Genomic DNA, 16098 nt, shown 5'->3' on the forward strand with positions numbered 1-16098 from the left:
ACATTCAGTGTCTGTGGGCGACAGATTGTGTGGTCGGAGCAGCTTCAGGCCCAGGTAAAGATCTGCTGCTGTGAGCAGTGAGAGCTGATAAAGACACAGAGGCTGTGCCTAAGCACAGCCGGGTAAAGCTCAGTCACACCCTGAAGCTCAAACTGACCATCATCTTTGTCCTGAAGATGGACGTTACAGCATCACACATGTGTGGCTCTGTCAGCACAAACAAATTAGTTCCAAATTAAACCTTCCGACAGTGTGAGAAGCAGGTACGGCGCTGTGACATCAGCTCTGTGCCTTCATCTACATTCCAGTCGATGTGTTTATTTGGCTCCTGCAGCAGGATACACTTCCAGCAGGGCTCGCGTTGCCATGGTTTAGCCGAGCATCAGACCATAGAAACAGTGTTCAGCGGGCCACGACGGACTGATCAATTTCAAAGGGAGCCGGCGATATTAATTTCTGACAAGAGGAAAGGATGACATTGGCTCTGGGTTTCTTGGCAGATACCACAAGCTTCTAAATTTGTGTTTAAAAGAGGAAGTGTGGCAACGGTTTATATTTTGTCGCATGTGCGGAGCCAAAACAACAGAGAACGTGTCTGCTAACAAGTACTGTGTGTGTGTCTGTCAAAGCCTCCCATTCTTTGTGCCACAGAGCTCAATAGTTGTCCAAAAACTGATAATTATGAGGCACACTTGCTCTGGGTGACATGTTCTTCAGAGCTCAGATTCACACAAACAGGTGGAGATTTCAGGAGGACCAAGCAGTTGACATTAGGCGTGTGTTTTCTAGCAATGGGCGTATTTCTAAGAATAATACCTGATGAAAATGATGGTTTTCTATTCTGTTGGGTTGGGGAAACTCTTTAGGAGTCGCCACAGCCAATCTTCTGCCTCCATCTGACTTTAGCATCCTCCTCTGTCACCACATTCATGAACCTCCTCTGTGGTCGTCCTCTTCTCCTCCTGCATGGATGCTCCATCTTCATCATCCTCATTCACCATCATTTTGCCAAATATATCTACTCTCTCTCCTATGCACATGTCCAAACTCCTTAACCTGAGCCATCCCCCATTTCTGGTCCTGTCCATGCTGTTCACGCTTCAGCTCGGTGACTTTTTGTCAGTGCCACTATCTCCAAACCAAACATGACAGCAGCTTTCACTACCATCTTGTAAATCTTTCCTTTCACCCTTGCTATTATCCTTTTGTCAAAAATCAGCCCTGAAACTCGCCTCCACCCACTCCCCCCTTCCTGCACTCTCTTCTTCGCTTCTCTTGTGGACTGTCGTAGCTTTGGTTGACAGTTGAATAAGGACGTCATCAATAACGAAAGGGTGACTGAACCTCACGACATCGATCTGGAGCACACTCAGAGCTAACCAACAGCTAACCCGCTGGGGTTTTTTTTGCTGATGGCCTCTGACCAAGGAGGTGACATCAGGGTCTCAGACATGTAAAGCTGATCAGGTGGTAGCCTGTGCAGCCTGTTGCTGTACATCAAAAGGAACAAGGATTGGATCATTGTGGTGAGACGTCAGCCTGTTCTATATCAACAAAGTTTGTGAATGAGTCTCAGTTCGCTTTCTCAGTGATTGATTGTTGTTGCTATGATGATGGTACTAACAAATACCCACACTCCACACCATCACAGCGAGGCACAAGTCAACAAGCACGGAAGCACCGTCCAAGGGCGTCCACAGAGAAAGCCCCTCACATCTTGGACATTGCTGTATAGCTGACTGCTGGTCGCTGGTTCCAGGCTTCGGTTGACTAGGCAACGCTCTAATGTATTTACATCATCCTCATATGTTGATCTGCAGTATCCTCTACGATCACTGGCAGTTGGCTCAATTGCCTGCTTCAAAGTTGAGAAAACATTGACTTATGGAAGTCACTAAATGTCTCTAGTCGTGTCCAAATTCATGGGCTGCATCCTCCTGAGGACTGGCCTTCGCGGTCTAAGTGGGCTGGGTCCTCAGGAGGTCAGGTAGGCCGGAAGTAAATTAGCAAATATTGGACGGTCTAGCCTTCTGATTAGCGTCACCGCTGTCTCGGTGGAGTTTAATAAACTCAGCTGTCTGCTCCTTGCTATATAAAATGTAACAGGACACTGGCGTAAATTCTCGACCATCTCACACTTCTGTTTAATCAGTTTTCTGTTTGACGTTTATTCAGCTGTGGGAAAATCACCCGGGGGATTAAAAAAGTTTTTTTTTTAATCTAATCTAATCTAATCTAATCTAATCTAATCTAATCTAATCTAATAACTTTAATCTCAGCCAAACCGATTTACTCACTAACAAATAAAACACTGAAAAAAGCCAAACAATAACATTGTTAAGTGACTTATATATTACGTTTAACCTGAGTGGTGAAAGACCGCAGTGATCTTTAAATGATGTGCCGGGAGTTTGCCATTCACGGCGGCTTCAGTGACCCTCGAGCTCCCGGCTAGCTATCGAGCAGGTGGATAACAGGCGCCTCTGAAAACGTCGGAGCACTTTTGAAAATATGTGCTGTCTTGATAAACTGAGCAGATATCTGAAGTTTACACAGCTACGTTCTCACATGAATATATGTTAGAAGTTTATTTTGTGACCCAGAAAGAGTAATAAGGGTAATATTAAAAAACTTGGTAGCGGCCGCCATTGTTGAAAACTGGAATTGGCTGAATTCTGGGATATGGTGGGCCACGAAGGACACACCCAACCCATCCTTCAAATTCGGGGAAAAGGAGGACGCATTTGTCGGCTGCATTCGGAGGAGTCTACGAATTGGGACAGCCTTCATCGCGTCACTGTGACGTAATCGGCCTACAAATCCGGCCTCAGGAGGACGCAGCCCATGAATTTGGACACCCCCTCTGGCTTCTATTGGTCTCTATTGGTTGTCACGGATACTCTGAAGTATCGCAGAATCTTTTTCAGGAGTGATGGGAAGACAGAGTAGGAGATGGACCAGCAGATTGGTGCAAAAATTGCAGTTATGCGGATCTCCAGTTGGGTGAAGACACAGATGAGTTGCAAAGCGATGCTTTCCATTCACCAGTTAATCTTCATTCCAACCTTCATCCATGGTCATGAGATCTGGGCAGTGAGTGAAAGAGAGAGATACGAGCAATCAAAAGGAGTTTCCTCCATAGAGTTTCTGCACTTCGCCTTAGTGATCAAGGGGGGATCTTGGAGAGTTGGAGGAGGCTCTGAGTTGAGATAATGGGCCTTAAGATCTAAAGGAGCCAGCTGGGGGGGCTCGGGCCTCCTGGGTAGCTGTTGAAAACAGTCCTGGCGGAAGTGTATGTCTAGCTGAGATGTTACGATTTACGTTTACATCCAAACTTGCTTTTGCGCTGTGTTTTCCAGATGTGGCTTGAAAATAGTTCCTCTGTGAAACTGTTCACATTGACATTTGAGGAAGATTTTTGTCCTGAGTTGTTGGGTCACGTTTTCTGGAAACAAACACTGCTGCTGAAATTTTCAATATATGTTTTTAACAGGTCTGTCAGAATCAAAAACTTTAAATGATTTAAATTTGGTCATTGTCCCACTCAAGGCCATGTTCTCAGGCATGACTGGACGGCTTACACAGGGCTGCTACATTCAGACCTCTGTTTGGAAGTCGCTTTCTAACCACTTACAATCCTCACTCTGTGATTTCACCACCAACAAAGCTCTGTCTTCTGTTTTAAACCAACCCAAATTTTATTTGAAGAATCTGCACAGGTAAGTAGAACCGGTCTTTAGCTCCAACTGAACATCGTCCAGCCGAAGAATAGTCCAGCCTGAAATTGGAACTGAAAGTGGGACGGACACCAGGAGTTTATGGTTGTTTAACACAGATCAGCTGGTGCACCATGAACTCATCCCCTGGACCGAGACTGTCAGCATCTTAGGGCATAATTCCCCAAAATGCTAATCAAGTTGAAGGACCGCTTTTTTTTTTCTACACGGGAGGAAATCCAGGGTCCATCACAGAGGCACAAAGTATAAAGTGACATAACAGGTCCTCCATCTAAAGATGACAACAGCACCGAAACAATCCAAAGGTACACAAAAAGATGACATTGAAGGGGAGTTCAGTCAAATTTAAATCAGGAAAGGCTTCTGGTTTTGTTCCTGGAAGTTTTTGACTGCACCTTGTATTCACGAAAAGCCGATATCGTAACTAAAAATGGGCAACTCGCACCAGAATCATCTCCACACACTAACAGGGTGACTTTGACCTTGCGGTGAATTGTTGGGTCATTTTTTACTGCAATATGAACTTAAATATGTTTCTAGTCACTCTGTGGTTTTAAAGTGCACATTTGGTGTTTGTGAGAATAACTGCTGACTTTTAAAACACTGCACATCACTTAAAATGCAAAAACAGCAATAAACCTATACACTCGCAACACAACGGCCACCTAACTGCTGTTGCGTGACAAAGCCCTTATTATGCTGTATGTATGCTGAGCTGGGTGCATTAACCTATAATCCCCACTCACGGTGGAGGATGCAGATTCAGATAAGAAGCATGGAAAAGACAAAAAAGAAGCAGGGCGTGCATTTCATTAGGCAGTCACAGCAGACATTTTCCTCACAGCTTCCACTTTTTTCCCCTGCTGATTAATTAAGTTACGAACTGTTAATGTCGTCACGCAGCACCTCTATCAGCTCACATCTGTCAAATGTTTTATCCTCTCAGAGCAAACTGAAACGCCAACAGATTCTGGCAGATAGAAGAAATGCCAGCGCTCTCTTTGACGCCTCTTTTTAAGGCTCAGAATCATTCAAATCGGAATAAATGAACACAAGTGAGCAAACGGTCACATCCTCATGATGCCATAGACCTTTTTTATTCATTTTTTAAGTTTTCACAACAGCAGCAGTGCTTTTTGTGCTCCATCCGGGCTGGATTTCATCCTGCAGAGCAGAGAGCAGTTACAGTGCATCGCCAATGTGCGCAGAAGCGTTGTACAGCAAAAAGCTAACCTGGATGAAATGCAACTTCCATTGGACTGACGGAGCCACCAGATGAATTTCACACTGAGCTGATCGATACTGTACACAAAGAGGCGACTCGTCACAGAGCTGGATTTGAGCACAATGGCTATCCTAATCCCAGAGTGGCCGCCGTTCAGTTACAGGAAGAGGTGGGATCTCTTCGAGAGAAACTGCACCGGGATTTTCTATTTTTTAAAGTGGATAGACACTTTCACTGTTTCTATTGGGGAATCAAACTCATTAATTTCAGTGTTGATCGGGAACAACTCAGTGAATTTTCCCTTGTTAAAGGAGACTGATCCTGCTCTTCATTATCTTCGGAATATAGTCGTTAAATGTGCCGAAGTTTCAAATAACGCAGTAAAAAGTGAGTAAAAATAATCTCTGTCGGCCAAAAGCAACAATTTTAATCCCTCAGCTGGCTTCTGCAAGCTAATCTGCCTTTTTTTGGTAGGTGGGTCTTAAAAAGACAGGAACGGGACTATTTAAGGGCCAGTATGAGCTTAATAAGGATTATTTTGAACCAGGATTTATCCAAAGTTACTCTCGTGGAGTCTCAAAATAAAAATATGGGGTTAGGTAGAAGCAGAATAGGTCACCTTTATGATGAGTAGAAAATTCAGCCTTTTAATTTTGATGGAAAAGTTTAATATATATAATATACAGCTTTCTATGTGAGATATATCAATACCATTCTTTCTTTTGTATGTCAGCACCTGCTTAGCCTATCTTAGCTTAGCGCAAAAGCATAAACCAAGGAGAGAAAGCTAGCCCACGACCTTTCACCTTTAAAGCTTGCGTACTCTCTCTAGATTTGAGTAAAAGAGATGTGATGCTAGCTGTTTCTCCTTTGAGTTCAATGTTTATGCTAAGTTAAGCTAATATTATCACCTCCTGACTTCACATCAAAGTCTGAAGATCTGCTAGATCTCTGTAGCTACGGGGGCGCATTGAGGGTAAGAAAAAAACAAAAAAAAAGAGAAAATCTTCTTTTCAAAGACAGAAGTGGCAGAATTGTAGATTATAAAGCCGAACACATTTGTGAGGAAATTTTTCATTTTAAGTGAAAATTTAGATTTTTGTGAAATTTCTTTGTGAAATTTGTGAATTTTTACAAGGCTAGTACAATATTAGAAACTCACCTTCCTCTCCAAACTGTTTATTTATTTCTACGTGTTACTTCAGACTCTTTAGTGTTGCTGTAGCTGCTCCTGAACTGATAGGAGGGAAAAACTGTCTGACAGCATTGTATGAGTGTGACGATAAATATTTGGATGTCTCGTCTTGAGAGTAGCCTTAACCTTTTCCTTTAGCCCTAGGGCAGAAATCCAGTAACCATTTAACAGTTTCCATAAATTACCTGGACATGGTTCCAACCTGCTTTCTGGGATTATATATGTTCAGGGCATCGCTGGAAATTTTACAAACACAGGTCAAATTAAGAGTCAAATGCAACTCAGTAAATAATAATCCATTCATTTTAAAAAAACAAACAAACAAACAAACAAAACGTTTTACCTTTTATATATTTAATTTTTAAATTGTATTTGCTAATTTATAATAAATAATTTGTTAATTTCAAGTCTAAAATATGGTAAAATACTGTAAATCACTTGAATGTCATATGTTGTTGGCCCAAACTGAACAGAATAAGCTTTAAAAACTAACCAGTGTGTAAACTGGGTATAACTGTACAAACAGAACTCCAAGAAATGACACCTAAGACTGTGCAGTTAAGTTGGATCTTAATTTCTTGGACAAGTTCAGCTTCCTGTTACGAAGCGTATATAATGAAGATAAAATAAATCAGATTCACAGTCAATTTTCCTTTACTTTTACCCTGCAAAAAAGCCAAAGTTGCCATCACCCTAAAACTGTAGTTATTTCATTTATTCAGCTGAATTTAAAGTTAAAGGGTGAAAAATCCACTGTCATTCCAGAGGATTTGAACCATCCTTTCAGCTGTTCCCTTGTTTGCTAATGAGTCACTACATGCTTGATTTGGATGCCCTTTCTGATTGATCCAGGCCTGAGACCATCAGGCAGGGTTTTTATCTCTCCTGTTGGCCTTAAATTAGGCGTTCTCTCCCGCGTTGGGTGAATAACTAGTACACCACACAGCCACAGTAGAGCAGCCCTAACAAAACCAAGCCCATCACCTCACTGCCTCTGCTATGGTCCTGCACATGTGTGGCTTTTTTTTTTAATCCATAAAATGATTTTTTACATTTTTTTAGAAGCTGCAAGCAAACAGATTTTTTTTTTTTTAAGATTTTTTCCCTTGAAATGTTCTTTTAAGGGATCAGCAGCAGCAGCTACAGCCTGACATTTAACATGTGATTTTGATCAGAATATCGTGACATTTTCCAGCTTTTTAAAAATAAATAAATTTGCACAACTTTTGAGGTGTGGAAGACACAAATGCCAAGAGATGGGAGTCTGCATCAGCAGCCGTTAGAGTCAGATCTGAATTGTTTGAGTCTGATATGAGACGGCACATTAAAGCAAACATCAACACTTAGGAATGCATCTTTAGAGAGCTCTGGTAGATAGGTTGGGTTTTACAGTACCGGCTCCTCCCTCTCTCTGAGATTAGCACTATTTTACAGTATGACCAAGCAAAATCCAGCCTCTTTTTTTTGACAAATTAATGTAAAAATCACACTGATGCATACAGATTCGTACAATTACACTCAGTTCTGAGCCATGGTTAAAGGTGAACATCAGCCACAGCAAGAAAAAGAAACAGAAATACACACACTGGCCACAAGAATAAACCAAATTTGGATCTTTTCCCACAAACTAAAATCATGCCTTTGCCCCCGTTAGGGCCAGGCACATCTGAAGAACTGAACTAAACATGTTGTAGGCACCGGTATTTCCCCTTATTGACGGGAAAATGAAACACAAATCTTATTTTTTGCCCTTCGGGCTCATGGTAGCTTAGTCTTAAGCTGTTTGTGCTTACGAGCCAACTGAGGCTGGCTGTCAAACTCTTATGGCAAAGTGAGTCTGTATGCTGCAGCCAAGTGCAGCACATACAGGCGGGGGGTGGCCCCTGTATGGGGAAGGGGGAGCTTTCTCTGAGTCTTTATAGTAATACAATCACCTGCAAACGAGTCACACGCCTTACACTCACTGACACCTCTCATCTGCACCAACATCCTCAATAGCAGCACAGGCCGGGAGGCAGGTCCATGTCCACCACCTGCACCACCTATCAGGCAGACGCTCCTTCTGGAGCCACTGTGCCATAAAGAAATCTGGCTTTGGGTGATGGCAACTTTAGGAGAAGGGGAGGGGGATTGGGGAGGGGGGGGGGATCAATGTTTGACTCAATCCTGGTATTTTACAGATGGGAGCTTGAAGGAGGTGTGTGTGTGTGTGTGTGTGTGTGTGTGTGTGTGTGTGTGTGTGTGTGTGTGTGTGTGTGTGTGTGTGTGTTGGGGGCGGGGTAAAATCATGGCTGGCATCGTCCTTCACGCCCTGAAGCATCTGAACCGTATCAGTTTGTGGAAGGCCTGCTTGAAGTCCTCGTTGGACATGGTGTAAATGATGGGGTTGATTAAGGAGTTGAGGTAACCGAGCCAGGTGAAAATGTCAAATAGCTCCGGGTGGAAGCAGGAATCGCACAGAGGCACTAAAAGAGTGTAAATGAAAAACGGCAGCCAGCAGATGATGTAGGCTCCGAGGATTATTCCCAAAGTTTTGGTCGCCTTCTTCTCCCTGGCGGCCGAGATGCGCTTCTTCTCCAGCAGCGCGTCGGACACAGTGACTTTGACTTGGCTCACGTTCGCGGACGAGGTAGTGTCACAGGAGGAGGAGTCGTTGGTCCCGTAGTTCAGGGACGTGGTGGACGCCACCGAGCCGGGGGAGTTGGTGATCAGGTGCGCAGAGGTGAGTCTCTTCCCGGGCTTGCTGTGCGCCTGCTTCAGGATGCGCTTCCGGGCTTCCACGTATATCCTCCCGTACAGGGCGATGAGCAGCAGCGTGGGGATGTAGAACGCGCCGAAAGTGGAGTAGATGGTGTAAAAAATGTGGTCGGTGTTCACGTTGCAGCTCGTCACCTCCTCCGCCTTCACCTGGCGCCAGAAGAACGGCGGCAGAGAGATGGAGATGGCAATCACCCAGGCGGTGGCGATCATCCCGGCTGCGCGCGCCGGCGTGCGCTTCTTGGAGTACTCCACCGCGTCCGTGATGGCCCAGTAGCGGTCCAGCGCAATTACGCACAGGTGCAGGATGGACGCGGTGCAGCACGTGATATCCGAGGACAGCCAGATGTCGCAGACCACCTGCCCCAGCGTCCATGTCTGGCTCACCGTGTACAGCGCGCTGATGGGCATCACCAGGATAGACACCAGTAGGTCCGTGACCGCCAGCGACGCGATTAGAAAGTTTGCCGGCGTGTGCAGTTTGCGGGACTGGTAAATGGTGGCGATGACGAACGCGTTTGAAAGCGTCGTGGCCAAAGTTATGAGCGCTAAGGTGACGGCCAGACCCGCCTGGAGAGCCACATTACTGTCCTTGGGCTCCGCTTTCGCCGTGAAATTGGCATGGGTGTCGTTGGTCGAGATGTTTAGCAGCTCTCCGTAGATGGCAGGAGTCGGTTTAAGCTGACTGGCATTCTCCATCCCTCCACCTTCCCCGGTCAGACCCCGCTGTCATCGAGCGCAAAGGAGACCGCTCCGAAGCTCCTCAGATATTCATCCACCGCGCGCGTTTCTCGTCTCCATCTCCAGCACTTATCCGACACATTTCTGCCTCCTCCTCTTCATCCTGTTCGCGTCACCCGCGGCATGTTTAACATAAAAACTCTCTGATCAACTTAAATATCCAGCAGCTGAGAATTAGAAGGCTCAGAGGGCGGCCTCTCCATCATTCTCCGGTCATTTTCTCTCATATTGGACTCTTTTTTTTTTCAGTATAAAACAAGAAAGCGGGAGTTTCATCCGCGTTCAGCTCTCCTCACAAGTTCAGAGCTGCTCAAGTCTGACTCCAGGTTTTATACTGCCAACGCACCGCACGCCTATCTCTCTCTCTCTCTCTCTCTCTCTCTCTCTCTCTCTCTCTCCCTCCCCTTCTTTTTTAAAAAAAATCTCAGATGGTTAAAGGACTCTTGCAAATATTTTCCCCCGAAAATGTTCTATTCTTTTACATCTCAACCAAAGAGTCTGTGAGCAACGAAGACGCAAGAATCAATTTAAAGCATCACATATTTATAGGTTTGGGAGGTATTCAGTTCAACAACAGTTGCCTCAAGGTGCTATGTACTTAACACCCTGCAATAATACAAAGTCTGTGCTGAGGACTCAGTTACTACCCAATCAGATACTTTTCTGATTTTTTCTTAAATGGGGGATCAGTATCTGAGTTTATCTGTATGTTACCTGTAAATGAACAAAAAAGCAGCCAATGTCCAAAGAAAACATTGAAAGACCACAAAGTTGAAGAACTGCTACTTATGACTACTTTTTAAAAAAATGACAAGAAAATCTGGTTCCTTGGAAGCAAACTAAAGAAATGCAGATCCCAAAGAGTTGATTCTGTTCATTTGGACAGTGTCCAGATGAACAGAATCAACTTTTTGGGCTTTACTTACCTGGATGATTGAGCATGCATCAAGACATAAAGAAATGCAGAGTAGTTGAACCCAAAATATATCTCTGAAGAAGCTGTCTGATTAGAGACTTCTTTTCATGTTGTATTCATAGATGGGTTTTCTTTAGTTTAGGATTTGGTGTATTTGATATCCTCTGCTGTTGTTGTTCCTGTATCATCATTATCATAATAATTCTTCAGTTCAAAGCTGAGATCCAGAGATCACATTTTGGATCCACAGCCAGGAAACTCAGGTGATCTTAATCTAAATGAGTGTAGGCTGAAATAATATAAAGCTTTAAAGTTATATTGTGTGTCAAATCTCATCTCTAAATGTCAGTAGATTGCAGTTAGTCTCAGTTAGCTGCAGAGGTGGGTCAAGTATCCAAAAATTGTAGTAGCATTACTTTAAAATATTATTACTCAAATAAAAGTGACAAGTAGTCGTCAAAAAAGTTACTCAAGTAAGAGTAAAAAAGTACTTGGCGAAAAGACTACTCAAGTAGTGAGTAACTGTTTGAAATGTCCAAGTTATTTTATAAATAAATGCTATCAGACAAACAAAAATTAACAAATATACAAATTTTTAGTATTTTCAAAAGGAATATATGTAAAAACATCAACAAAATAAGGCACAATTCTAATTTCCAGATTTCAGTTTTTCACAACATAAAGCTTTTTTCACCAATACCTACAGTAAATAATATAAATATATAAACAGTGCAAACAATTTCCAGTGACAAGATATGCTGTAAACTTTATATTCATTTTTGCTCCAAATGGCACAGCAGCCTCAGAGAAAACATTAGAACGAGGCATCTTCAACATATGTACATTTTTTTTTAATTCCTATTTATCCCCTTCGTATATTTTATTTATATTTGTCTCTGTATTTATATATGTGTGTGTGTGTATATATATATATATAATATTCTGTAACTTCTGTCGGTGCTGTGCTTTTTGGAAATCAAATTTCCCAGAGGAACCCACCCGAGGGATTAATAAAGTTCTATCTTATCTTATCTTATCTTACATACAAGGCAGCTCAATTTACCATAAATTGTATGGGTGTGCATTTATTTCTGCATATTTAGCAAAAATGTGCCATTTCTTCACTCAGTGAGGTGATAGTTAAGCTTCAGCAGCAGTTTGCTCTCAAGCTCATCTGAGTACGTAAGCGTAGAGCTGCCACCCAGGCAAAAGAAAAATAGAGTAATGGTAAATGGTAAATGGCCTGTATTTATATAGCGCTTTACTAGTCCCTAAGGACCCCAAAGCGCTTTACATATCCAGTCATCCACCCATTCACACACACATTCACACACTGGTGATGGCAAGCTACATTGTAGCCACAGCCACCCTGGGGCGCACTGACAGAGGCGAGGCTGCCGGGCACTGGCGCATTAATATATAATGTCACATTCATACAATATAAATATTATATTGTAGGAACGTGATAATTATATTGTTCAAACGTGAAAGGTATATTGCACGAACATGAAAAGTATATTGTTATGACAATAAACTGTTCACGTTCTAACATGATATAGCTCTATTTTTCTTTTGCCTGGGTGGCAGCTCTACTCTTACGTATCCGAGGCTTTTCAATGTGGCCTCACAAAATTACCATGACTACAACAACCTCAATTGCAGCTGCCTAGTCAATGTTTTTCATTAGTAATTTAGCAAAGTTGATGGTGGTGTGTCTGTGTGAGTGAGTGAGTGAAAGATACAAAGAGGGAGAGCAAGAGACAGCCCTGACTTATCGAAGAATTAAGAAAGCGGAATCGGCTGTTCAAACCCCCACAAGGCTGCCCGCTGGGATTGGAACGATGGGACGAGGCGTGAGTTTCTCAAAATGGTTCATTGAGTGCAGCACGGATAAGATCTTGGAGAAGCTTACGGCTGCCGTGAACACTCAGAATATGACCTCTGAGTGCAAACTGGATTACATCTTGGAGGGGCTCGCTCGGAATAACACCTCTGAGCGCAAATTGGATCACATCTTGGAGAAGCTCACTGCGGTCATGAGTTTTCAGAATCGGCTCTTTGAGCACAAGAATGACAACATCACGGAGCGTAAGGTTGATAAAATCATGGAGAAGCTCGCGGCTCTCCAACGGGAGATTGAGAGACCAGTGTTGCACTGTTAGAACAGCTTTGAAATTCATATGAGCTGTCGCACTAAAGTAAAAACCACCATCACTTCACCCTACCCTTTCGGCGCCAGCTGCGGTCTCAAGGCTGGAGCTGAACAACAACATCCTGATAACGACTGTGTTTAGACTGTTCTTCCCATCCTATGCAAGGCCACCTTAGCCTGGCAGGGCGAAGGACACTGTCTCAGCTGAACTCTGGACACATACATACACACACACACACACAGACATATATACACATGCAGATGTACACTCATCCCCCCTCCCCCTCCAAACGCCTTCGACGCTCCGATGCTGATGGTGGATCAAGGAGACCAGCGCTTATGCTGCAGGCCCGGATGCACTGTCTACACTGGCTGTCTCTCACCCTTTACCCATCCCTGTTGCTTGTCATGTGTTGGTGTATTAAGAGTTTTTTCATGTGCTATGTGCAGAGGTGTTTTTTTTGTTCTGTTCTCAAACTGATCTCCCTGTTGGAGCTCAGTCTGGGGGGAGTTATTTTTTTCTCCTTATTTTTCCTCATGTGGTGCATTTTCCATTGTTATACCTCTCTGACCTGTCTTCCCCATGTGATGTTTTTGTGTAATGTATGTATGGTCGGAGGGTAAGATGGCGCCGCCACTGCGTGCAATAGGTCGGCAGCCTTAACATGAAATTTCCCCTTGTGGGACTAGTAAAGGTATCTTATCTTATGTGTTTCTTGCTGCTAGTTTTATCTGAAGTCTTCTTGGATGTCTCCACACAAATGTTTGTTTGTTTCATATCCCGGTGTGACCTTGTTAAGGAACAAACTGTAAATGCTGCCAGCGCAGACGTCTGCTGTTACTCTCCTCGTCTGTTCTCCTTTCATGTCCATTTGAACACATGACGGCTGGAGGCGGCAGCAGCAGGTGCTCGGCATCATTGCCGTGATGGATTGTGGTCACTGAGGTCACACGGTTTCGATCCTCTGCAGCCTTCAGGTCCTATCAAGATGAAAATGGAGAGACAGTTTAGTTCAGATAACAACTGTGTCTGAGTAACACACTGTTTCCAGGCTGCACTGATACTCACTAAGAATCAACTAAATAAACCCCATGCATGAGTGCAGCTAATTCAACATAACTCAGTGGTTTAAAAAAACAAACAAACCAACCATTTTCACAAGTCATTTTCATCTTCATGGTCATCATATGTTAATTTGTGGTAATTCTGAGTGTTTTTATAACCAGTTTACATGTGTTTTGGGAATTTGGAGTATCTCTATGAATATTTAACATCAGTGTTTGGTAAATTTGAGTATTTTTATGATCTTTAAGGCGTGTTTCTATTTTATGTCAATGTGTGGTCATTTTATTTATTGCATGAATAGTTTGAGTGTCTCTGTGGATGTTTTACAACAGTTTTTGCTTTAATTATGTTTATGGTGGCTTTAAATCTGTGTGCAGCTATTCTGAATGCCTTTCTGACTATTTTATGTAAATATGTGGTCATTTTCTCTTAATTTGTGAACATTTTGAGTCAATATATTGTTATTTTACATCTGTTTGTGATTATTGTGGGTGTCTTTCTGGCTATTTCAGGCCAATTTGTGGTGTTTTTGTTTGGTGTTTTACACTCACTTGGTGTTGGTTCACTCTGCGGTAGAGTATCATTTCCTGTTCCTCATTTAGCCAGCAGATCATCATTTAGCATGGAAAGTCAGTTTATTGCTCTATTTTAAAAAAGCCCTCTGTAAAGCTAGAACATCTTATTATTCATCACCGATCGAAGGAAATAAGAACAAGCCTAGGATTCTCTTCAAAACTGTAGCCAGACTGACAAAAAGCCAGAGCTCTTTTGAGGCAATCATTCTTTTAACATTAACTTGTAATGACTTCATGAAATTCTTTACAAATAAAATTTTTACCATTACAGAAAAAAAATACTTGTAACCATCACACAGACATAGCATTATGTACAACTACTTTCAATAGCATTGTTATTTATGTTGACTCTTTTCCTTCGGTTGATCTTTCTGAGTTCAGGAATTACTTCCTTCAAATCACCGACATGTCTTTAAGACTCCATTCCCACAAGATTGCTCAAAGAAGTCCCACCATTAATTAATGCTTCAGTCTTAAATATAATTAACTTATTTTTAACTCCTGAGCTGCAGTGGTTGGAATCATATCTATCTAATAGACTCCAATTTGTTCATGTAAATGAAGGGTCCTCTTCAGGTTAATTATGGAGTTCCACAGGGTTCAGTTCTAGGACCATTTCTGTTTGCATTATACATGCTTCCCTTAGGCAGTATCATCAGAAGGTAAAGGATACATTTTCACTGCTATGCAGATGACACCCAACTTTATCTATCTATGAAACCAGATTCACACACCAATTAGTTGCACTGCAGGAATGTCACAAAGACCTGGATTACCTGTAATTTTCTGCTTCTAAATTTAGATAAAACTGAGGTTATTTTACTTGGCCCTGAAAATGTTAGAAATATGGTATCTAACCAGATTCTTACTCTGGATGGCATTACCTTGGCCTCCAGTAACACTGTGAGGAACCTTGGAGTTATTTTTGACCAGGATATGTCCTTCAATGCACATATTAAACAAATATGTAAGATTGCTTTCTTTCATTTGTGCAACATCTCTAAAATTAGAAATATCCTGTCTCAGAGTGGCGTGAAGTGGCTCAGAGTATCTATGGCGACTTTATGTAGTTTTGTCATAATCTTGAGTGTATTGCTTATTTTATTTTTTTGTGTTTTATTTTCTTGTTGTTGTTTTTACATCTGTGTGTATTTATTCTAATTGTCTTTGTGGATAATTTATGTCAATATGTGGTCATTTTGAGTGTCTCTATCATTATTTTACATATCTTTTCGGTAGGTCATTATTAGCACTGTTGCCTGGGTTCGAATCGACCATCTGGCCCTGGTCTTTCTGTGTAGATGTTGCATGTTCTCCCTGTGTCTTCCTGGGAGCCAAGTAACTGTCTTCTAGCTTAAATTACAGGCTATTTCATAGTTTAATAAATGTTCATATTCAATCAAGGTTTTCGGGTTTAAATGTGGATTTAGGCTGCAGTGTATGTGACAAGTTTTTAAAAACTGATGTTAAAGACGTGTTGCATGTGAATACTTCTAATAAAAAGCTGTAAAGGTCGAGAACGATGAGTTTTTGGGGGGCAAACAAGGAACAAAGGAGCTTCAGCAAACGCTTGGAGAGGAAACAGGGTTGACATGTCAAGCAGCCAGTGTTATAAATAATGTTAAACCACCTTAGAGAGACATCAGTAAAAGTTTGCCTTAGTTTAGCTGAAGAATCCTGTGGACACTTCTTTCCCTTCAGCAAACGATGTTCAATTTTTAAGCTCTGAGCTTC

General features: G+C 42.4%; 1 protein-coding gene across 1 annotated transcript; it reads right to left on the reverse strand.

Annotated features, from left to right (window-relative positions):
- Positions 1-7252: 7252 nt before the first annotated feature.
- On the reverse strand, positions 7253-9995 carry LOC113006434 (5-hydroxytryptamine receptor 1B-like). Its single transcript, XM_026142412.1, has one exon. The coding sequence runs from the start codon at positions 9611-9613 to the stop codon at positions 8462-8464; it is 1152 nt and encodes a 383-aa protein (XP_025998197.1). The 5' UTR covers positions 9614-9995; the 3' UTR covers positions 7253-8461.
- Positions 9996-16098: the final 6103 nt, after the last annotated feature.

Source organism: Astatotilapia calliptera, chromosome 15 (assembly GCF_900246225.1).
Source record: "Astatotilapia calliptera chromosome 15, fAstCal1.2, whole genome shotgun sequence".
Taxonomy (NCBI): domain Eukaryota; kingdom Metazoa; phylum Chordata; class Actinopteri; order Cichliformes; family Cichlidae; genus Astatotilapia; species Astatotilapia calliptera.